Source organism: Lacerta agilis, chromosome 10, assembly GCF_009819535.1.
Source record: "Lacerta agilis isolate rLacAgi1 chromosome 10, rLacAgi1.pri, whole genome shotgun sequence".
NCBI lineage: Eukaryota > Metazoa > Chordata > Lepidosauria > Squamata > Lacertidae > Lacerta > Lacerta agilis.
In genome coordinates, this window is record NC_046321.1 from 29,936,865 (window position 1) to 29,962,551 (window position 25,687).

The 25,687-nt window shown below is 43.9% G+C and overlaps 1 protein-coding gene across 1 annotated transcript in view; it reads right to left on the bottom strand.

The window, feature by feature from the left end:
- Window positions 1-11,872, bottom strand: part of SHISA8 (shisa family member 8) — a 31,242-nt gene extending 19,370 nt beyond the window's left edge. Inside the window, exon 1 of the mRNA XM_033163067.1 lies at window positions 10,330-11,872. Coding sequence (XP_033018958.1) covers window positions 10,330-10,892 — 563 coding nt within the window. The 5' untranslated portion in view covers window positions 10,893-11,872. The remainder of the gene's footprint in view (window positions 1-10,329) is intronic.
- Window positions 11,873-25,687: the final 13,815 nt, after the last annotated feature.

A 25,687-nucleotide genomic window follows, 5' to 3' on the forward strand; every position in this document is an offset into this window, starting at 1 on the left:
AACGGACCTGCTTCCCTATGCATTTACCCAATTATACCTTTTAAAGGCTGAATTCTTTTCTGTGGGGAAAGACAATTATTTTCTGCATCTTTACAGCACCAAGCCAGTGTGGTGTAGTGGTTAAGAGCGGTAGACTCGTTATCTGGGGAACCGGGTTCGCGTCTCCACTCTTCCACATGCAGCTGCTGGGTGACCTTGGGCTAGTCACACTTCTTTGAAGTCTCTCAGCCCCACTCACCTCACAGAGTGTTTGTTGTGGGGGAGGAAGGGAAAGGAGAATGTTAGCCGCTTTGAGACTCCTTCGGGTAGTGAAAAGCGGGACATCAAATCCAAACTCTTCTTCTTCTTCTTCTCCTACTTCAGCTCTATGGGTCTTTAAATATTTATGGTGTCCCCTTATGTGGTACCTTCTTTCCCAACCTGTGGCCCTCCCAACAGGCTGGAAACCTCTTCTTAGGAGAGCCAGCTCTTCTCTAATAGACAGCACTCCACCAGCCAATCAGGCCTGTTCCCTGGGGCAACTGTATGTTCAACTTACACGCAAGCAAGACATTAGGACAGATAAAAGGAGACAAGATGAAAATTAGCTCTCATTAGTGAGCTGGGGGAAGGGCACTTCGTGCTCCCTCGCAGGTTCCTTTCTCAAGCATTGCACTGTTATCTTCATTCCCACTGTGGGTGATAAAGAGTACAATCATTTTAAGCATGCACGTACCTGCTTTGGGTAGTGCCTCCACAGAAATGTGCTAAGGATCAAAATGCTAGTCAATCACATAAAATATTAACATTCAATGTGTTTCATAGAACTGTAGAGTTTTGGAAGGGACCACAAGGGTTATCCCAATCCAACCCCCTGCAGTGCAGGGATCTTTTTGCCCAACGTGGGGCTTGAACCTGCAACCGTGAGATTAAGAGTCTCGTGCTCTGCCAACTAAGCTATCTCAATGCAAGTAAGTTCCACTGAAATCAGACGCACTTGCTTCCAACTCCAAGTAAATACATTCAGAATCAGGATTTTTTTCAGTGCACACACAAAAAATGACAAAAAACACAAGTAGACTTCTACCCTTTCATCCTTCCTCCAGTCCAAGACATTTGCACTGATATATCTGCCCGAAATCCACTATCAGAATCTCTGCAGTGATAGTATTTTGTCCGCATAACAAATTTAAACCAATATAACTGTCAGGGGTTATTCTAAACTGCTTCCATAGGAAGCTGTCATCTCCTGCGTACGTACACACACACACACACACACACACACACACACACACACACCATAACCGCTACTGCCCATAACTCACAACTACAATAGGCAGGCAACTCTGGTCAGCATATGTTTTCCAGCACTTCTCCTATTCCTTCCACAAACTTTGTAGATTCAGCTCCAGTTTGGCTTCTGCTTGTTTTACCTCATAGCTCTTCCTTGTCTGCCTGTGGGAAGCCTGAGAGGCCCAGGACAACAGAAAACCTGGAGGGAGCTGTGGGTTGCATAGGATGAGGCCATGGACCAAAATAAGGAGATAAGGATCCGGCCCCGTGGCTGGATCCGGTTCCGTATCTCTCTTCTTCATGGTCTTCATAGTCAGCACTCAAAAGATGCTATTCCTCACCCAGCCCAAACCACAAATGTGTTGTCGCCCACTGTTCAAATACAGTGGTGCCCCGCTAGACGAAAATAATTCGTTCTGCGAAAATTTTCGTCTAGCGGGTTTTTCGTCTTGCGGAGCGGCAATGACAGCCGCGCTCCGCAAAACGGAAAAAAAAAAGATGAAAATTTTTCGTCTTGCGAGGCAGCCCCATAGACTTTTTCGTCTTGCGGGGCAGCCTTCCGCTAGACGAATGCCTTCGTCTAGCGAGTTTTTCGTCTTGCGAGGCATTCGTCTAGCGGGGTACCACTGTATATTACAGTCCACTTCATAGCCCATGCCATCTTTTTGGGAACGGGTTATTATCCATGCCACCTTCTGCTGCTGGGGCTCTTGGCATGCAGTAGGAGACCATCTGGCTTACTCCTGGCTGCATTACAGCTTCTCCGTCCTTATGAGAACATTGCTATGAGCCACCCCCCACTTCTGCCTCTCAGCACCAGAATCCAGCACATTTCCAGGTGGGGCACAATATCTGCTTCCTGACACTAGCTTGTTTTAAAAGCCTCCATATCTGAAGGAGGAATCGTGAGAAAGCAACCCATTTGTTAATATTCAGTGGTTAATTTCTAAAATGAGACCTGTGGGGAACCTTTGGACCTCCAGATGTTGCTCCTGTCTGCCCCACAAGCCTGGTCAATGGCAAGGGATGATGAGAGATGTAGTTCAGCAACCTCTGGCGGGCTAGATATTGTCCACACCTGGTTCAGGAGTTCTAAATTTAGAAGGTTGTGTTTCAGTTATTCGGTGCTGATAGACCTCTGCCCATGCTCATTGGCATTCCAAAATGGCACTTTTTTGTTGTTGACATAAAATCAAAAGGATTTCTGCAAAATATAGACTTCTTGGGCAGGATGTACATTTTGCGAGCCAACATTTCTACACTGAGCCTTAAGTGTAAATTGAGATCTCAGTTAATTGATAAACTTCCTAATGAAGTGCTGCTTCTAGTCTTAACACCAGAAATTGCATGAACAGCACCAGAGAAGTGTTACATGTCCATTGGGGCCAATTCACACAACCTGTTTCCACAGCATATGGCCCTTTTTGCAATTACTGTAATCAACGGGTTATTTTAAAATGCTTTCCCAGAGCCAGTACTTTGCCTGCCTTTTTTAAAGAAAATAAATAGAAATCCTTTTTTTCACATTTTCTTCACTTCTTCCTCTTGCTTTTTGTGCCCCTGTCTGATACCACAAGAACTCCCTTCCTTCCCATTTAATTATTTCTAATAGTCCCTGATTGTATTATTATCAAACAAAGAATATTTTTTACAAGTCTTTATTCTTGGTCGATATTTCCTACATACATTATTTATTGAAATGGCCTAATACATACAGTGGTACCTCGGGTTACAGACACTTCAGGTTACAGACTCCGCTAACCCAGAAATAGTACCTCAGGTTAAGAACTTTGCTTCAGGATGAGAACAGAAATCGCACGGCAGCAGCGGGAGGCCCCATTAGCTAAAGTGGTACCTCGGGTTAAGAACAGTTTCAGGTTAAGAACGGACCTCTGGAACGAATTAGGTTCTTACCACTGTATATACATATTTGTGTTATAGGGTGACATCCCATGCTGTGCAAGCAGAGAGGACCTACTTTTCCATGTCTCCCCCTGCAGCCCTCTCCCACCTACCCCATCTGATCTGGAAGAATCTCCAACCTGCCAGAGCAGATTTTGGGGGAATAAGGGATTAGGGGAATAGTAATCAGTTCCACCATTTGTGCCCATTCTGCTGATGGATGGTGGGCAGGGCCTTTGGATTCTACCCTAAGTTATTTCCAATAACTATGCAGAATTATTCTTGCCGATGGCCCAGGGAACAGGCTGGAATGAGCATGGCTGATCTCTTTTCAGTTTGCTGTGGGTGGAATTCAACATCTTACTATTTTATTTTAATGCATTTCAATTATTTTAACAGCTTATTCCACTTTTCTCCATCAGAGATGGGCCCAAAGCAGCTCACAAAATTAAATAAAACAAAACACCATGTTTGAAATTAATATGAATGTTGTCGTTGTCTCATGTAATTGTTTGCTCACTTATACTATCTAGGTTTAGGCACTTATAAGAGGCCAAGCCCCACTTCTTTTCTTCATGCCATATATTGGCTGTGTGACTCACAGTGCATCCTATCCATGTCTACTCATAAGTAAATCCTATCGAGTTCAGTGGGCTTTATTCCCAGGGAATGTGTAGCTGAAAGGGATATCCACCACTCAGTTTCCATAAGCTGTGTCCAAGCATGTGAAGGCCAAGCCCCAAACATAAATTTAAGCGGTTCGTGCTGTAATTTGCAGCAGTTTCCAGGATCATTCTCGTTGCCCTAATAAACAATTTCTCGTAGCTTTTCAATTCACCCCCAAGACCCTACTCACCTGCAAATATAACATGGATTTATTGTCAAACTTGTTTCCCTAGCAGACAATCTGCAGACTAGAGCAGGCACCTTACTGATCAGACACTCACAGAGGCAACAAGTTACCAAATTTCCTGTCCATTCCAACAGCCTTATTAGCTTCTTTGAGAGCTGCTGGGGAAGGACTCAGGGACAGAGCAATTTATCTGGGGCAGGGAACCTCAGGCTCATGGACCAAGTTGGGGCTCTCTGGACTTCTCCATCTGCCCCTCAAAACTCTCTTAAAGCCAGGCCACACCCTATAACACAAATATAACACCTGGCTTTGCACCAGCCTTGAGTGTTTTAACCTGGCTGGAATGTGCCCATGGACTCTGATCATGCCTCTTGTTTGTCTGCGGAGGGGGGGGGGAGGGATAGAGAGAATTGTGTGTGTGTGTGAGTGAGTGTAGAAACTAATCTACTGTACGAAGGTAAAATTTACACCCAATGCTTCACCCCCTTTTGCCTGTGGCTCCACCCACCATTGGCATGTGGCTCCCAGAAGGGAATGTGGCCCTCAAGGTGAAAAAGACTCCCTTCCCCTGCCTTGTAAGAAGGAGGTCTCAGCTTCAGTCTTTGGCATCTCCAGGGGAAAGGATCAGATAGCAGGTGGTGAAAAGATGCCTGCGATCAAATCAGAAGCCAGGATGGCTTTTGTAATTTCGTGACTGTCCCTGGAAAATTGGTGCACTTGGAGGGCAGGGGGAATGTCCTTATTTCCTCCACCAGTGCAGCTGCTGCCAAGCTTGGGAAGGAGGATAAGCCAGTGCCAGTCCCGAGGGAGCTTCCTGTTGCCTCGCTATGGCCTCTCCAGGGCTGCCTTCAGGTGTAAAAGTTGTAAAGCTACTCATCTCCTTGTCATCTGATTGGAGGGCATTCCACAGGGCGGGTGCCACTGCCAAGAAGGCCTTCTGCCTGGTTCCCTGTAGCTTCACTTCTCGCAGTGAGGGAACCGCCAGAGGACCCATGGACCAGGACCTCAGTGTCCAGGCTGAATGATGGGGGGTGGAGACACTCCTTCAGGTATACAGGGCCAAGGCCATTTAGGGCTTTAAAGGTCAGCACCAACACTTTAAATTGTGCTCAGAAATGTAATGGGAGCCAGTGTAGATCCTTTAGGACCAGTGTTATATGGTCCCAGTGGTAACTCCCAGTTACCCGTCTAGCAAAGTTAGTCACGTGATAAAGTGCTGCCTGTACAATCGCTGTATTATGGAGGATAGAGTGGTTATCAAAGGTCAGGAAAGATGCAAAACTAGGGCTGGATATACAGGAAGCTTGTATAGGACCAATTTCCAAACGTTTTCTCTCTAGCAGGAATTATTAACACCTTGCTCCAGGAAATATTGCCGTGCACACATTTGACTTGATAAAATAGTAAAACAAGAGCATTAACTTAAGCAAGATGAAACAGTGATGCCTGTGTTAACTGTGATGGTGCTATTTCTGTGCTCTTTTCTCCTGCCACCTCTGCCAGCACACCTTCATCCCTAGCACCTGTCTCTATAGAAACCAAAATCTGGCTCTTCCTCTTCTGATTATAACTTCCCTAGTTTTGGCAACACATTTTGTTCCAGTTCACAGTTCCTGCAATGACCTCTGTAGATTCCAGCAGTAGCTTGATGGTAGCATCCATAATTTCCTTTGGGCTGGAGGACAAGTGCCTATTTAAACATCCCTTGTTTTGTTTTCCTTACTCCAGAGTGAGTTGCAGGGTCACCCGCCTCATTGGTGATTGATGAACTTATGCATGCATTTATGTATGACTTAGATTTATAACCCACCCTGCAAATACATTGGCTTACAATAATTTTAAAATAAAAATACAGTAAGTATCATGTTAATAGAAGTGAGGGACACGATGAGTTGCATCCCAAAGCACCTAAGAAGAACATCATGGTCAGGAGAAGACCAGCCTGGTTCTAGCCATGGGGCAGAGAAGGAGGTGCAGTTAACAGAGGAAAAGCACAAGAGACATTTGAGCAAAGCAATTGCTTCTTGGGCACAGGTTGGCCGGCCCCTTTAATCTAAAGTTCCTCTTATCAGCCGATCAAACAGAAATTTGCACAGCAGTGGCTGCTCAGCAAAGATCCCAGTTTTCAGTCATATTTACCTGCATTTAAAATAGAGGAACCATATCCAAAATCAATGCTTTTTATTTGCTATCAAGGGCACAGCGGAACAATTGCATCAAGATGCAATAATTTTGCCAAGCATAGAAAGATTTGTTTTTTCTTTTTAATTCCCAAGTTTGGCTGTTCATCCAAAGCAGAACTAACTTGGCTTTGGCTATAATTTAACATTAAGTTACACATGCTAATTTAAACTATTGAAATCAAGGCCTGTTTGCAATACCTACATTGGCCTACCACCGCAAAAACTTATATAGCCAAATGGAACTGGACTAGTAAACTGTAATTCACTGTGTTTGTTTTGTCCTAAGAAAATGAAAAACCAGTTGCTTTTGGTGGTCTACTGTATAATGCTAGAAGTTTGCATTGTGGCCCTTCTAGTTTAACACTATGGGCTCATTCACACTTCTGCTTGCCCCATGCTTAGAAAGCCTTGGTCTCAGTGGTTTCCCCCTTGACCCATGATGTCTAGGCACTGGAACAAGCAGCTTTCCCCTTGCTCCACTCTTTAGCAAACGCCAATCTGGAGAAAACTCAATTGCTAAAGATCAGGTTTCCCTCTGAGGGAAAGTGGTGGGGCAAAGAGAAGTCTAGATGAGCCCTATGTTAGTTCTATTCTCCCTTGCTCCCAAACAATCATTGTAAATTTGTTGCTTGCAAGAGGAAGGCTAGAAAAAATAGGTGTAAATTTGCAGGGAAGAAGATTTTGGCTAAATATTAGAAGACACTTCCTTTCAAGGGGGACAGTGGAACAGAATGCCGTGGGAGGTGGTGGGCAGAAGATGTTTAAGCAGAGGCCGGACAGCCAAATTCACAAGGATGCTGCAGTTGTACCCTGCATTGCAGATCCTGTTTCTATTTTATTTTCTTAATGAAATTTTATTTTATTTTATTTTATTTACTTAGTACTGCTTTATTAACCACATTTTCCAAAGCTGCTTATTCATGTAGCAGATGGGTTTGTGCTATTGTGCCAGTAATGTGCGTCATTACCAGATGTGGTATGTTGGTGAGTTTCAAAGCTGTTGCGCAGCGTAGCAATAGGAGAGGAGCATGGCAGTGGTCAGAGGGAGGTGAGTCGGGGAGACAACACACTTAAAACCATAAAGGCACTTTGGCCGTCACAGAACCAACCACTGCTAGCAAAACCCCAGACCCTATTGAAGCAAGCCATTACGCTGGCATTGCAGTTGACAGGCATCACAACACAGCTATGCCCGATCGGCCATGTATATGGTGCCACTTGTAACCACGTTACTGCTCTGTCGTAGAGAAGAGCACTGATGGGATGATTTAAAGTGGGCATAAAGTATTTGGATCTGTTCATGCACACATACAACCATATTTAGCTAAAGGGTCAAATTGTTAGAACAGGGAAGAATTTAATTTCTCCCCTATTTCTTCTTTTTAGATCTATAAAATGTGTCACATAACCATCATATGAAACACTTGAACTCGGGGACAGCATTACCAAATTTCAGTCTTGCTGAAGTTATAGCAAGTTAAGGCATCCATGGATTCAAACGTGATATGTGATGGAAAAGATAAGGAGTTTTGGACACCCCTACATTTATGGGGAGGGAACTAGCTCTCTATGGCTGTTAGACATCGTATGGTGGAACCTCCATGGTCAGAGGCAATACCAAAATCTAGGGACAGAAGGGGGCAGGCCATTGCCTTGAGGAGTTGCTTGTAAGCTTCTCAGAAATGTCTGGCTGTCCACTGTTGGAAACAGAACAGATAGACTTGGGTCTGATTCCATCGGCCTGTTAGGTTGTTTACATACTTCTGGTGTCATTAGAAACACTTCAGTATTTTGCACTGCCAGAAACAAAGAGAAGCCTGGGGAAATGACATTTGTGTGGTAGAATTTGGTACCCCCACCCCGCCCTGCAAATCTGGCATGAAACCCAAAGTTCAGCTTCCCTGGATCCTTGACTCCGTCATTCTAGAACTTGATCCTTTCCATGGGCTACAGCAGGTGGGGGGTCTTGCCACCACAGTCACATAGCTGCCTGGAAATAGTTCACAGCATGGCAATTAGAAAAGCCCGTTTGGCTACTTTTGTGATTGTGCGTCATGCAGGCTGTTGGGTGCCCCTGAGCTGAGACCGTTTCTGTGGATGGGCCATCATCCCTGGCAGCCTCCCATACACAGAGGTGGAGACCTTCATCAGATCCTTGATTCTGGTGCTGTGCTCTGGCTTGGACTCTGCCTCCCTTGCTGCCCAGTGGGAGTCAGAGGAGCAGCCGATCAGTGGATTTGGGCTGAGAGACATGCTCCAGGGCCATTTGCGCAGCAGCACAGGATGCTTATTATGCCAATGAGAAAGGGACACACAGTTGCCTCAACACCTCCCTCGATGCCAAGCACAAACAGAGAGTCACTGACTGGGCAAATAGCCCCCTTGGCTGCACATCTTTGCTGTTGCTACACATCAGGTAAAAAGATTGCAGTCCTGGCACAGAAGCAGATCAAGCGCTAGCATCACAAAGAGCTGGCACCCAGAGTGGCACTGCTTCCCTGCCCCCTTCCTCCTCTCCCCGGCACTTCCACGCTGTATGTCATCATCCCTGAGCCCCCACATTCTCTTCCCACAACAACTGACAAAACGACTGCGCATGTTGCTATGTGTGTTGTAGGAGCCATGACTCGTGACCTACAAGTGCTACATAGCCTTGGGAGGAACAACTTTGCCTTTGACAAGAGACTTAATCCTTCTTCCCTATTGCTTCTGGGGGATGGGTGGGTGGGGGAGAGAGAGAGAGAGAGAGAGAGAGAGAGAGAGAGAGAGAGAGAGAGAGAGAGAGAGAGAGAGACCCCTGGCAGAAAGGGCTGACAGGAGAATCAAGGGAGTGGGGAGGCACAGAAGTTGAGGGGAATGGAAAAGAGGACAATTCACAACTGGGCTTGTAACAGAGGGAGAGAATTAAACCAGAGGAAGGGAAGCTCAACAAGAAAAATAAGCGAAGGAGAGCAAAACAATGGAATGCACACTATGGGAGAATGCTTGCGTGCGTGCGCAAGAGATGCAGATAGGAAACGCCACCAGACAACCTACAATTAATTGCCAAGTTCAGTTGCTTTGCTTCAGAAATGGCAGCTGCAAAGTGAGAGGAGGCAAAGGGTTGGTCCCAGCAGGAGACGCTTAACCGCCAATACCCGCTTCCAATCTCCACCCCCCCCACCCCCCGCATGGCTTTGAACTTGTTTTCATCGCACATACCGCAGCAGCAGCCTTCTGGGCTGCTTTTCCTTGAGCAGTAGCGAAGTTGGAGAGGTGTCGCTTTTGAATATCCTAGCTTTTTACAGTGTTGCGCGCCACTTGCCTTTTAATCCCTCTGCAATGTGCTGGCAATGGGTGCAAGGGGCATGTGTCTGCTTGCTAGGCACCAGTGTTCACCACCCCCTCCACAAACGCATGCACAAACACAAACACGAAACTGCATCTAAAGTTCCACAAAGTTCCACAGCCTTACTTTAGAAACAGGGTCCCTGGAGAAAAGAAATAATATATTCTGAGGTACTGAGGTTCATTATGCACACACACCCATCTCTTCCTTTCTCTCTCAACACATGAAGATATCAAAAACTTTACTTTCAGCCTTGTAGATACCAAGCATAAAGTGTACCTGCCTGCCTGGGCTAATCTTAACACCCTTATTATTCTCTTCACAGTATATATCTCTCTCTCCCTCCCTCCCTCCCTCCCTCCACATTTTATAACAACTTAACATTTTCCTTTGAAATTAGCCTCTTAGATTTCTGTCTCTTAAGTAAAATTAACAGTTTCCACTCTCAAGAAACATTATTTGCTAAGCTTCACCTACTTGGACTCCTCATTCCCACCCATTTGCACAATTCCTTTATTATTCACCAGAGCCATATCATTCCCTCTCTTTGTCTTCTGAGGACTTAGATCTAAAGACAAAGAAGGTTGTATGTGTGGGGCAGAATGAGGAGATGAGAAGAGGAAAAGATGTTGGTTGACTTTGTAGACCTCAATGTCAGCCTCAAAGGAGGTGACAGCTACAGGAGGCAGTTGGACATGTTGTTTATTGAAATTCACTGCAAAGAAAAAGTCAAAAAGGAGACACAGAAGGGATAAGAGACAGAGATATTTTTTTGGGGGGGGGTGTCTTACCTGGACATGGTCATCTCTGCCTGAGGGCTCTGTGATTTCTCCAGTCCCAACTTTGTAAAGATGCCTACCAGCACCATGATGGCCACCACACCACAGATGATGTATACAATCATGTTGGTCTTGTCCCGTGTGGGATTCTCGGGGGTCTCGTCCACCTGAGGTGGTGGTTGGCCTGTGTTGATCCATTCTGGCCTGTCATAATTGGTACAGCCACTTTGGTCCAGTCGCCCAGTTGTGAACTGGCAACAGAAGCGATACCCACAGGTCCCACAACAAAACTTGTAGATCCCAGAATTGCAGTTAAAGGGTGGGTCCCACTGACCCATGACATCGTAATAACCAAGGCACCGATCACCCCCAAGTATGGCCTCAGTGGGGGCCACAGCAGTGTCCTCCAAAGTGGGGCTGAAACTGGCGTTGCTGTTGACTTCAATTTGCGCTTCTGGTTCAGGTTTCTGGGTACTGGGATTCCCAGTCCAAACCTGTCCTGGATCCAAGAGAACTAGGCAACAGAATCCAAAAACATATCCCCGTTCCATCTGCAAGCCACCCCAGCTCATCATGGAAACGGTCTCGTCTTTCTTATTCTCTGACTGACTTCCCCAAAGGAGAAAAAATGTCTTTTGTCCAGACAGACAATCCAAAGAAGGGAATTCAAAAATTCCCAGTTAAAAGCTCAAATAACCAGCACAAATCGTCGTCTACCACTTCTAGTGGAGAAAAGATACTTCAGCCCCTCCTCACTAGTTTCCTCCAGCGCAAACCCCACAGTCAAAGCAAAACCCTCTAGCCCAGAGAAGGGTGTGGGATGGGTGGAAATAAAGATGGGAGTTGGAAGTTAAAAGAAGGGAGGGAGGGAGGGAGGGAGGGGGATGAGGCTAAGGAGAAATATCAAAACAATGTGCAGCACTGACTAAGTGAAAAGACAACCTCACAATTTCCTGTGTGATCCCAGGAGGTGGGGAGATGTACAATTCTCCTTCTCTTTCTTCTTCTTTCGTAGCAAATATTGTACGCTTCTAGTTTCGTTTGAGAAACTGCACTGTGAAATACCACAGACTACATTCCCATCTTGGCTCGAACAGAATCCTGGAAGCAGCCCGTCCCTTTCTCGCTTTCGCTCCCTCTTCCTCAGAGACACTGCTTTCTGGAAAAAAAAGAAATCCTTTGCACCACTGAGAAAGGGAGGGATTGTCAGGAGGGAAAGAAAGAAAAGGGGAGGGAGGGAGAGGGAGCATAGGAGGAGTGAGAGTGGTCCTTATTTCTTCTTAAAGCCAGATCCACAATTCCCTGACAGTTTCCAAAGCAGACCAGAGAAGAAGCTTCGCCAACTCCTCCAATGCGCTCCGTGTCCTCTATGCAAAGTCCTGGCTTGCTGCCAGAGGTTGTCATTAGGCCAGAGGGGATGCAAGAGGACACCAGCAGCTCCTTATTGACCGTGTCCACAGGGCTGCATGCACAAGTGGCATGAGGAAAACAAGCATGCTACTTGCAAGGAAGAGGAGGAAATTGGATGTGCGCTGGATTCTTTGCTCCCCTTTTTCACATGTGCAGCTCTCTGCGGAGAAGTAGAGCTGCTTCTTAGCAAACACACAGAGACAGATATAACTTCAATCTGGCAGTATTACAACTGCAATGTTATGTTTGAGAGCACGACTGTGAAATGATGGTCATCTAGAGAGCATTGCTGCTGCTGCTGCTGTGTAAAAACAACAGCAACAACAAGAGCAACTACAGCTACTACCAGCCCCAGTCTAGATATCTGTTTGAGGTCAAACATAGCTTTGGATCTCTTTTAAAGACACATGCTATGGTTGGACGGGGGGCAAAGAGACTAATGAGGTACAGAATATGAACACTTGCAGAAAACATAGCTGTTTTACTAATTTTCTGCCCCACTTCAAATCTGACAAAAGAAAGCTAAACACAAGCTGCAGCCTGCAGAACCTCTACAGTGATTGGCTGTAAGGACATCGGCTTCTGTTCTGGAAATGAGTCCCCAGCCTTAGTCATTGGCTCAGCTGCTGAAGTGTCACGGAATGTTTACGAACATTCGCACGACTCGTGTTTATTTGGTCAGCCCACAGAGTCTAGAGACAGATGGGGCACTGCGCTGTTTTGTGGGAAGGGTTTCAGCAGAAAAAGAGTGTAGGCAACAAGAACGAAGTGTTGGTAAGCAGACGGTGCAAAATACTACTTGTTTATGAGAGCTACGCTGAATGGTGTGCGAGAGAAGGGCGTATATGGATATGAGTGGCATGAATACATATGCGAAAGAGTGAAAGGGAAAGGGGCAAAGAGAAGTTATCACATGTACACAGAGACACGCACACCCTCCCCTCTCCATTTGTGAACTTTATGCAATTCCCCACCTGTTTATGTGTACAGCTTTTGGGTTAACTAAATAGGAAAGCTCTGTGGCAGAGGCTGATGTTGTGACAGGAGGAGCTGCTTTTATTGATTTTCACCCCAAAGCATTTAGCTATGAATTTAAATTATTTTTAGGCCACTTTTCCTACTTCAAAGCAGCATTAAAGCTACTCTTTCAGATTGGGAGATGAAAATTCTAGCTCCCCTGTGCCTTTAGGGAATGATTCAAGGTGTCCAAATCTAGAAAAACATACACGGAGAAGCTCATCATATTTCTGAAAGGGCACAGGCTAATCCTTACTCTTATTCTCTTTCAGCCAGAGAACTTTTTCCAGGACACTTGAGAGAAAAATAAACCAAGTCTGAGGAGAAATGTCCAGGGCTTTGTACTGTCATACTTATTCTGGCAAGACTGCCTATTAATTTTAGAAAGGAAGCTTTGCCTGCATACAAAATGAAGGACAAGTTAGAACCAGGAACAAAGGCTTGGGGCAAACAAGATAAAAACACTTATTCGCACAACAAATAATTAACTTACACAATTAATTGCCACAAGATGTTGTGATGGCTCTAGGAAAGGCATGCAGGACCATCAGGAGGGAGGTTCAATTACACTCCTGGCCTGTCACACTGACAGGCCCTTAGCTAGTGTTAAAATATGCAGCTAAAAATAATTCCACTTGTTTTTCGTCAGTGGGAAGCTTAACTGCAAAAATGCCCCCTAAACAACCTCTTTCTCATGGAAGAGAAGCCAGATTGACTGACTGCTTGCAAAATACTCACTTTAGTGGTAATATCACATTACCTTTTAACGAAAAGAAGGGACCCAGGGCAGGGAGTATGATCAGGCTGAGAAAACTGTTGGGACAGTCATTTCCCTAATCTCCCCTGGAGCCACTTAAGGAAGGTGTGTGTGTGTGTGTGTGTGTGTGTACCCATACCCACATACCCAGAAGGAAGAAACACAGGCCATTAGCTCATGAAGGAGCTATGGTTTGAAGGAGCTATGGTTTGCCCTCTGTTATATATTTTTCATCGATTGCTTTCACCGTTCAAACCCGCAAATTGCCTTGGGCCCCTTCCGACAAAGGCGGCTTATAAAAATGCAATGATTTCATAAATGAAGGGTTTGATAATATTTTCTGTTCTTCAAGACACTGCAGCAGGTACCATCCAACTTCCTCCCCAGAGGATAACAGAAATCAATAAAAGAACTAGCCTGAACTGAAGTGACCAAGTGAGCAAATATTTAGCACCTGGGAAGCACATTTGACAGCAAAATTTCAAGGAACTGCTTTCAGGAAAGGATGTGGAAGAATCTATAGGAATCTCCTTCTCCCTGTTTTTCTTGAATCCAAGAACCTATGCTTTCCACCTAAGGATGGAGACAGACCTGGGTAATAGCTGGTTTTTGTAATTGCAGAAGTTGCAGTTCCAGAGATTTTGTTCTGCTTGTTCCCAACAGGACTAGATGCAACCCGATGTAACCTGCGAAGCACCTCAAAGAGCCACATTTGAATGCCTCCCCCACTGTGCCTTAAGGCTCTCGCATGAGGCAGGTTCTTGGTATTATCACCAGTCATGTTTCTCCCTCAGCCTTTTTTTTTTTAAACTATCTAGTCTGATAAAGAGTTCTGCAGAACTTGAAAGCTTGTGCCCTATTTTGTGGTATCTGATAGGCATTCTCCCAATGCTGTGTTTTTCTTTTGGGCCAACACAGCTGCCCTTACTTTTTACAAGCAAGAGGTATCATAACAGCTTATTATGTACAATAGGCTTACAATAGGCTGTAAACTGCCCACTGGCAACAAATCATAGTACCACAGACTACTGCACAACCACCCCACAAATCTAAAACGGTGGCAGATTTCCTAACAAGGGAACTGTCCAGCTTCTGAACTCCAGAGTTGCTTCTTCCTCGAGATCACCCCCTTCAGGGCCTGCTCATCAGTACCACTCACCCTCTAAGCGGTAAGATATTTTATTAAGAGTTATTTGCCTGTGGCCTTTAAATGTGCAAGTTTAGGATCTGTCTACATGACACCATGCTTAATCTAATGGTTTAATCTGCTTTCCCCCTTTTCGAGGAAAATCTTATTTGACTGTTGAACCCAAAATTAAAGAGTTCTCTCCAGCCATCGGTTCCTGATGTCTTGCTGAGAGGTGTCCTCTTTTGCCATTCCTCCCCCTTGCTTACTAGCACATACCTGTACCATTACTTGCTCCTTCCTAACCATGGTTTGTTATGGTGAACAAAGAATCTTCTTTCAGTGGTCGCAATGGTTGTGGAATCTTCTGGTGATCCCAAGAGACTTCATATCCCCTGGACACTTGAGAGGAGCTAAAATTCCAGGAAGGACTAAGAAGCAGCCACGGAAGTATAATACTGTATAGCGCTGAGGAGATAGGTGCTTGTGGCTGCAAGCTCAGGTGATTGAACAACCAGAAGGCTTCTCCAGAGACTGCTGGTATAACTCTGTGTCCCTGACTTGCAGCTCTATTTTCCGTGTCGAATATTACACAGATATGTGGAGAGGAATGCCTAGGAGCCCCTGCAAAAAGCGATGAATTATCCATAACCTGGCAAGAGAATTTGAAATCGGCTCCTCAGTTCTCCACTCAGTCCATGTTTGTGATGCTATGAGCAGAAAAGAGTGGGGATGCAACAGAATTTAATCTGCAGATGTCGCATGGTGCAGCGCATCTCAAGTGCTATGAACTTGGTCCTGCTCCCTATTTCTCTACCTCTCAAGGAATCCCCGTTTCAACCATCGGCTTAATGGCAGGGGGCCACCGCTGTGCCGAGGAACACAAATCAACAACAGAAGACAACATAGCATGCCCTTGAGATCCCCCTTTTCCTTGCAGCCCTCAAAATAAATAAGCACGCCCCTCTTTTTCTTACACGAGTTGAGGTAAAGGAGAGAAGGAATATCAGCAGAGACTGTGTTGTTACATACAGTCTCTACTTCCCCAAACAAGTGAGAAATTCCAAGAGCAACACAAAAGATTTTGGTTGACATAACCTTGGAGACTTAATGGTGTCTTGGCAATATTTGCCCTGTTTGCAAGCAGAGCAACAACAGGGAATAATGTATGCAGCCCCCCCCCACTATGAGCTGGAGAGCTCTTGCAGTCTAGAACACCCTGGGCAGGCTGCTCCCTCCCAGTTTGAGCTACTGGTAATTAGAAATAACAACCAGAGCTCTCCTAACACCCTCAATTCCAACTGTAAACAGCAGCTTTTACACACACACAAACACACTTTTCAGTTCATTATATATCATTTCACAGTAAGCTTTAACCCTATTACAAGACCACCACATATGATGAAAAGAACCTTCTTTCTTTTTACATTTCCAACTTATTTGATTTAGATTTATACATTTTTGCCAATTTACTCAGTGTTAGATACCATCGATATATCATTTTCATATAATTTTCTCTTAGACAGAACAGGCTGTAAATTTAATATCCATATTCCACAATTGTTCCCATGCTTCTATGTCTATATTATGCCCAATATCTATTACCCAATGTGTCATTGAGGATTTTACTTGCTCATCCTTTGTCTCCCATTGCAATAACATTTCAGACATTTAAAAGTGCTGAGTAAAAGTGTGTGTGTGTGTGTGTGTGTGTGTGTGTGTACTCACACACACTGCCAGGCGCTTACACTAAACCCCACTCCTGCAAGTGAATTGCCAATTCAGTTGAATGTCGGCAGCTGTTAAAAGGAACATTAATATTCATTTGTCAAATAGTGTATTATAAGAAGTCAATATTTTAAGGCAAAACCCATCATCATAGGCCAATTCAGAAAAAGCAGATAGCAAGCTCACAACAGGATGAAGTACAAAAGAGACAAAGAGCAGTTTGCTGTGTGCAGGAGCAGAAATCACTCTCGCTCCCCCAACGCAACGCGCACACCCCCTGCAATTTAGGCCGGTCCCAAGAAGGGAGGCTTCCTGAGGTTCTCGTGCTCTCACCAGTGCTGTGGAGACATTGCCATGGCATTGCTGGCATGTGCCTAGCATAACTTTCCATTTCTATCACAAAGAAAACAAGTTATGCCCAGAAGAGCCCTCAGTTTATACAAGTAGTCAGGGAGTAAGATTTTTCTTATGTATTGCCCACATCCAGGCTGACAGGAGTGTGTTTGCAAGTTTCCCTGTTGTTGAGGTAGCTCTCCCTGCAAACAGAAATTCAGCATGTCAGGGTGAAGGGGTCAGCCCAGCCTTCTCCTTGTATGCTGTTCATTTATGTGCAAGGAAAGTGTGTGCGTATGCAAGACAGCCCAGCATGCATTCTCCTCCTTATAACTTAAAGCTTAATGTGGTAAAATCCTGGGGGAAACCTTATTTCTTTTCTGACTGTGTAAACGGGTCACAAGCCCACTATAGCTGCAGCAAAATAAGTTGCCTGCCTTGTATGAGGGCAGTTTCTTACTTGCATGGCCTGGCAAGTTTCACCCACACCCATACACAGTGTGGCCAGGCTAGGAATCAGAGGGCAAGAGGAGATTTCTCCCAAAAGGTTTCTCCTCTGCCCTGGAAACTTCAGTACAAAAGAAGTCCATTTGGCTTGAACCTCTCTGACCTGAGAAAGTTGAGTAGCTGTCCTTCAACCCTGGGGACTCCAGCTCAGAAGTTCCAGTGGCATCATGCTAATGTTGCAGCCAACAACTGAGACAGCAGCTCAGGCCCTCCAAACAAAGAGGCTCGGCTTATGGGATGGCGGTGATGGATGGAGCCACCCAGATGGTGCTGCAACTATATTTAAGGCTCAGTCTGGTTTTGCTTGCTGTTGAAGCAACATTATTGGATGCTTCTGCCTGAGTGTGCCATATGGAGCTATCTAGGATGCTACTGCTTTGCCAGGGCCCCTCCAGACAGGGTTGTTGTTTTTTGGCAGTGGGGGGTATAATCTGCAGCCTGTTGTTAATGCAATAAAAGTACATTATTGATGGGTTTATACACATCATTGTGTAATGCTAGTTGTTCTGCAATGCCTCCAAATGCCACCTGGAGGGGCATCCTTGTGCTATAGCACAACAAAAGCAGAACAACACACCTCCTGTGAAACATTTGTGGTATGGAAAGTTTGCAGGATTTTAGCAGGAAATGATAGGGCATGCACTATTGCAAACCAAGCAGTGTCACCTCCCTGAAACCTTTACAGATGCCAATGATCTTGAAAGCAGAACTGCATGTAACCACCCCAATAAATGCCCTTTCATGGTCTCTGCTTTGCCGAACTTGCTTTGGGTACCCCTAGACTATCACTATTTGTGGAAGGGATTCAACAGCACACTGCAAATTCAGGTTTGTGCAATTGAAGTGGATTAAAGTGTTCTGTCACCTTAGTGTAACAAAGACTTTTTGCAGTTGGGAAAGTGATGGGAAATGCCCTGAAAGCTGGGATGGAAGGGCAATTAATACGAAGACAGGTAAATACCCTGCAAACAAATCAGGATGAATGCTGAATAAACAAATCATCTGAAGGGGCCCTTTATTGGAACATGACTCTTGCCTTGCTTGCTTGTGCCTTGTTTGCTGTACCAGAACCACCTGTCTGGTTCATGGCTTATGGCAGAAATCACTTTTCCCTTGTAGGTGTCTCACATTACATTGTTTTTATTTTAATCTACCTTTTTAAAAAACAAAATACATGAGTTATCTTTTTGTTCAAAGTCACCTTAGGCAACATTCAACAGTGAAACCAAGCAGTCCAATTTAAACAATACAATCATTAAATCTCACTTGTTGTATTATTATAGAAGCACAGGGCACAGCTGGAAGACTCAAGACTTTGTGAACTGCATCATTATTTCTAACCAGGAAGAGAAGACAATTTCCCCTAATTTAAATTTAACCTGCTCCTGCTCCCCTATACCTCACACCAGTTTATAGCTGAATATACTTAGGGGACAAATTCTGAAAGCTAAATTTAAAGCTAGCCCCATCCAAAATGTATTATCATTTCCTTTTTAATGATAATGGTTTGGTCCACTCTCTCCATCTACTGCAGAAGGACCTTTATAACTGCTTGCATGTCATGCTAAGCTAAACCATGGCTTAGCAAAAAATGTGCTGGTTCACAAGGAGGAGATTGCAGCTGCTGAGTTTTTCTGGCCAGTGAGGCATGGCAACTAAACCAAGTTTTGCCATATCCATGTCTTCTGAACCTAGCATCATGGGTAAGTTTTCTCCTCCTTAGCCACAATTTGTAGTCAATGTTTGTCCTATGGCTACAGGTTGTGATTAAGGAGAAGAGACCTTAACCACCTTCCTGGGTTTGGATGGATGACGTACTAAACCATCCTAAGCTGCTATCCTACACTGCCCAAAAGAAACATGGGGAGCAACAAAGTTGGAGCAAGCTCCTTTCTAGGATCCAGCACAACTGCATGGTCATGATAAGCCATGCTGTGGCATATCCAGGTGTGTAAATCTGGCTAGTATCTCTCTTGAGTGATACATGTTTTCACTGATTGCTTAGCTAAATAAATTATATATCTCAACATTTGTTTTTATGCTCTGATCCTCTAAGATTAGCACATGGATAGGTGCTCTTTTTGTCCTGTATAGCATGGGTGGCCAACTCCCAAGAATCTGCGATCTACTCAGAGAGTTAAAAACTGGCAGTGATCTACTCCCTTTTTTGGGGTTCAGGTCAAAGTTGTTGGGCTTTTTTTTTTTTAGGAAGGACGAAGACCCATTTTGGGGGGGTTCGGGTCAAAGTTGTTGAGTTTTTTCAGGGAGCAGGCAAAATGTTGAGCTTTTTTTAGGGGAGCCACAGTTGTTCAGCTTCTTTGGGGGAGCCAATGATCTACTGGTGATCTACCGCAGATGTCCAGTGATCTACCAGTAGATCACGATCTACCTGTTGGACGTGCCGGCTGTATAGGAAATGGATAGAATACTCAGCAGCAGAGTGACAGCCGTCCAGGGCAAACAATTACCAGGCTGTGTACATTTTTAAGCAGCAGTCAGTACATCTGGCACAAATGGGGTGCCCTGTATTGAATCGATGATTCTATGTTTTACTACAAAGATTAAGATCTGAGACACCTGAAATGAAAAATTAAGCACCTTTTCTGGGAGAACAGATTCAAGTCTGCGATACTTCAGTGCCACAAGAAAGCAACCCCAGTGGAATCATAAAAATTGCTCTGGATTTACATCACTGTGTGTCAGATCAGAATTCTGCTTCAGTAGCCACCTCAACTAACACTGGAAATGTAGGACCACATCTTGCCTGCAGATACATCTCTCTGCAGCTCCACAGTTGGAATTTATTGTGCTGATTCCAGAAGGCAGAATGTGACTGGCTGCGCACTGACTTAATCTTTAATGGCACAATCAGAATCCCAAATATTTCAAAGGTGCCACATACACAAGGCAGGAGAAGACCAGGGACATTCTGGTGTTAAGCAGAACACCCTTTGCAGCGGAAGCAAACCCAGAGGGCTACCTTCTCATTCACTGATCACCAAACTGCCATGCGCGCGGGTGTGCATGCACCCCCCCACCCTTTTATAGTCACTAGAGGAGGATGGGCATTTGTGAGGTCTGAACACAGAGACAGATGAATGCAAATGGGTTCACAATTTTGGGAAGTGACCTTTATGCTCATGCTGCAGTGACACACCAGCACCTAAGGGTGAGTTGCAGAAACATGGCTATTCCTCACACCACTCTCACTGGTTGGAACAGTATCCTGGTGTTCAAATGCCAGCAAATGGATTGTTGCAACCCAGATTTTGCTTATGAATGCTAGTTAAGTCAGTATTCATTTTTTCCTTTCTTTCTTTCTTTCTTTCTTTCTTTCTTTCTTTCTTTCTTTCTTTCTTTCTTTCTTTCTCGAGCTTTATTACAGTAACAAAATAATACTGTGGTCACAAATAGAAGACCACCCATCACAGAATATATTTCCATAAAATGGCATAACAACAGAATAAAACCAAAATGCAACTATACCATAACTAAAATGCAGTATACATTATGTACCAAGAAAGAGACATAAAACAGGTAAGTAAAATGAACAATCCAGTTGAGGCTAGATAGCTCAGTTGGCAGAGCATGAGATTCAGAATCTCATGGTCATGGGTTCGAGCCCCATATGGTGTGAAAGATTCCTGCTTTGCAAGGGGTTAGACTAGTTGACCCTCACACACCCCTCCAACTCTACAATTCTATGATTCGAAGTGTCACGTAAGACCGGTACAGACAAGGCTCTAAGTTGCAGACTAATTAAAATATATCCATGTTAAGAATAACTAATAGGCTCTGGGGTTGTTTTTTTTTTTTGCAGATGATCCATATAGATGAAGAGGAAGAGGGGGAGTTACGTTACCCATATCATTTTATATGCTTGTATTTGAAATTGTGCATGCTTGTCTTCTATTTGCTATCCACTCTTCCTCCTGTCCCACTGCTTCCCCCCAGGAAAAAACACTTTTTAGCGCTCAATCAAAGCAAACAGCAATGAGCATTTTCTCCGGATTGATGCTTGCTCTGGTTTAGCATTAAAGAGTGGATTTTCCCCGAAAAAGGAGTGGGGCAAGGGAAAAATCTCTTGGACCCATGCCTAGAAAGCAGAAAATATCTTGGACCTTTCCAGCCATGGGACATGGGAAGTATAGATGGATCCTGAGCCTTGCATTTAGGGTGCTAGATAATCCCCCCCCCCAATAAGGCATCCCGGAGTCAAATAAACTCTGGACATAATTTTATAGTATCAAAAACATTCTAATGTCTCTGTCAAAAGCAGTATGACAGAGGCCAATGTTTTGCTCTATTGCCTCATATGCACTGGATGCCATTCCATTCTGCTCTGAGTCCCTCCAGATCTGGTTGAACCTTGTACCTTTAGGGTTTGGTAAGACCATTATCAACTGGCCGGGCGCTGTTCGGAAATTTGTAAAGTCCTCCGAAAATGCAGGGTGTTCTGAGACATTTAGTGCCCCAGGGCAAAGTAGTTAACAGAGGTTTTAATTACAAATATTGCCAGCTTGCAACTGATGGGAGGGAGTGTACTTCCCATAGATCAGAAAAGGGGACAAATTTGTCGCTTCCCCCAATCAGCTGATTTAAGGCACGGATCCATCAGCCCATTTTCCCCAAAGAGAAAATGTTCCCCACCTATTCTAAGCCTAGGGTTACACCAGGCAGTCTATTTAACATACGCATAGGAATCAAACCCCTATTTTTGTGCCAACCGCTTCCACATCCCACGAACTCTTGCCACAGTCAGCAAATTTATAGCACATTTAACGCTTGACCATCCACTCGACGGAGCAAGAGAATAGGATCCAAAGGCAGCTCACAGGGGAGCGGCTGGAGCCAGTGGTGACTAGCTGCCAGCACATAACCTTTATGATACATTTCCGCATCAGAAAAAGCGAAGCCACCTTTTGTAGTTGGCGGAAGCGAAAATCTTGGGAAAGTTTTATGTGTATATATATGTGTGTGTACATGTATATTTTGTGGCTAGTATGGAGAACCTGGCTGCACCATACTTTTAGAGCAGGCATAGGCAAACTCGGCCCTCCAGATGTTTTGGGACTACAACTCCCACAATCCCTAGCGAACAGGACCAGTGATCAGGGATGATGGGAATTGTGGTATCAAAACATCTGGAGGGCCGTGTTTGCCTATGCCTGTTTTAGAGCATGTTTAAGGCACTTCCCTCGCCCCCCCCCAATCCTGGGAACTGTAGCTTGTTAAGGGTGCTGGTAAATGTAACTCCATGAGGAGTAAACAACAGTTCCCAGGATTCCTTGCAGAGTGCATATGTGCTTTCAATGTATGGTGTATACACAGCCCTGGTATTCTCATATGTGTACAAGAATTCTCACACAGTTGGCAACCCTGTTCTCTATGGGACTGCCACGTGGCATGTTTCTGGAGGGTCGCTCCATGTGATGTAATACACCCATTGGGACCTCCTGCCAGTTGGGAGCTTCTGGCCTGGGGTCCCTGTTACTCCACTCTTGCCTTCTCTGCTTGCATCCTAAAAACAAAAAAGGCTGAGCAAACCAGTACTTTCAATTAAGCAATAAGGAGAAATGCCACTCACCGTCTCTTTAAATTCTACTTATCTACATAGCAAGGCAAGGCAGAAGAAAACTCTGCTTGTCATTACCAACCTCTTGCTACTCTCCACAATAAATCAAATGGAATGGAAATTGTAAGGCACTATACTGGAAGCATTGCTGTGGAATTCCATGTTTGCCCAGTTTCACAAAGGCTTTCCCTGTCTGGCTAGCAAGGAAATGAATGGCTGGACTTTGCTCTCCATTAAGCAGTGGAAATCATTCCATCTCCGAGCCTGTGTATTTATGTTACTCCTCTTGGATCAAAAAAAATCAGAAACCCCAGTTAGGTGTGAATGGATTTTGTTTGTCCTGTGAAGGTTTGCAGAAGGCATCTCCTGTCACATCTACCTAAATGGTTGAATGGCATTTGCTCAAAAGTTCTGGGAAATAAATCACTTTTGGAAAATAAAAGTAAAAATCTATTTGGGGTGGGGAAGAGACACTTGCAGAGGATTGGACAACTGCATGCAAGTCTGTGGAATGAGGGAGGTTTATAAAGATGGGAAATGGTGAACTAAAAATTCACCTTTAAGGTTTTAAGATATCTCTTCATAGGAGCAGAATAGAATAGCAGAAGAACATTAGAATGCCTCATTTGAGTTAAACATTGCATCCACTCACTGGTGTCTGTGGAGGTATTCTGAGTGTACATTGTGATTCTCACTGAGTGATGGTGTCTCCCCCTCAACAGACCACTGACTTTGCAGGGCTGTTGTTAGGATTAAAGCTAGATAAGAGATGTGATGTACTGTTGAATAATTGACAACAGTATACAAATGTGATGATGGGAAGTGATATTATTGCTGCATAAGTACAACCACTAACACAAGAACCAACAGGAACACCTCAATAGAATCTGGTGTCTTTCTAGACCCCCCCCTTCCTTTCAGCACCATGTTATCCCTGTTGCCCCTAGCAGCTTCGGTAGGTCATGGCATTTCAATATATGCACCCCTTGCTCATGATCTGGAAACTCTTCACTTTAGGATCACAGTTCTTTTAGGCTGAAGAACCCAAATGCCTAGGTGCATGCCGTGGAGCCACAATTTACAGGATTAACATGTTCCTGAAAGGAAGAAAAAGTTTTGAAAGACATTTGAGGCAATAAGGGAATTAATATCTGCTATCCATGAATAATGAACCAATTTGTTTCCGAAGAAGTATGAAACGAGATACAATCATGGTGATCTTGTCAATTGTTATCTACATTATTCGGAGAACCTACTGTTTTATATACAATGGCCATAGCCTGGATATTTTGTGATGCTGTATTCTGTACACATATACTTGCATGTGTTTATATTCATGTTAGACACAGGATGGTTATAGTATAACTGGGTTTATTATGTGGAGTACAGGAGATGAGTTTGGCCAAACTACGAGAGGCAGTGAAGGATAGGCGTGCCTGGTGTGCTCTGGTCCATGGGGTCACAAAGAGTCGGACACGACTGAACGACTGAACAACAACAACAACAACAACAACAACAACAACAACAACAACAGGAGATCAACTTAACAGACTTCAACCAGGCAAAGATTGCACCAAACTCCCTTATCAAGCTATATGATGAATCTATGTTGCTAAAGGCTTTCTGCCTGGGAGTTGATCTTTTTTTTTTTTTTTGAGTATAATTTTTATTAGTTTTGATTAAATACCAAACATAAAACTTTACATTCAAAACCTTAATGAATACAAAATGAAATATTAACATATAAAAACATAGAATTCCAAACTATATCTATAGACTTCCTTTCTTTCATGTTATGTCTTCTTTATATCTTATTTCTGAAATTCGCACGTCGATTTTCTTCCTATTTCCTTTTATTTACCAAATCTCACTTCTATGACTTATAGATCTCTCATATAGTAATAATTCCGCTTGTAAACTAAAAATTTACAATACATTTTCCATAAACTTTATACACCTTGAGTTGTATGCCAATCTTTCACAGTTTGCATATCTTATCTAAATATTCCCTATATTTTCCCCATTCGTTTTTAAATGTTTCCTCTCCCTGTTGCCTGACCCTCGTTGTCATCCTTGCTATTTCCATATATTCAGTGGTTTTTTGTTGCCACTGCTGAACCGTTGGAATTTGTTTCGTTTTCCAGACCTGGGCCAGCAGAAGCCTCGCCGCTGTTGTCGCATATAGAAAAAATTTATGGTCTATTTTTTTTATTTCTGTTCCTACCATTCCTAGAAGGAATGCCTCCGGTAATTTTTTAAAGGTGTATTTCAATATTTTCTTGAGCTCATTGTATATAATTTCCCAGTAATGCTTTACTGGGTCACACGTCCACCACAGATGGAAAAACTCCCCGTCATGTACCTCACATTTCCAATAATACTTAGTTCCTGTTTTAAACATTTTCCTTAATTTAATTGGGGTGAGATACCAACGGTACATCATTTTATACAAGTTTTCTTTCAATGATGAACATGCCGTAAATTTCCAACTACTATTCCATAGATGAGTCCATTTAACAAATTCGATATTATGCCCGATGTCGATAGCCCACCTTGTCATCACCACCTTAACCTCCTCATCTTTCAGGTTCCATTCCAGTAGGTAATCATAGGCTTTAGATAGTACTTTTGTATTGTTTTGAATAACCTCTTTTTCCAACCATGACTTCTCTTGTTTGAAGCCTTTTATTTTTTTATCTTTTAAGAAGACACTATGCAATTGATGATACTCCAACCAACTTCTCACCTTCCCTTTTATTTTTTCATATGACTTCATCACTTGTGTATTATTTTCCAACTCTATTAGCTCATTATATGTTAACCAGCTCCCTTCTGTGTCAGGTTTTATAATTGCATAGGCTTCCTGTGGTGACAACCAACCAGGTGTCTTCGCCTCAAACCAATCTTTATATCTGCT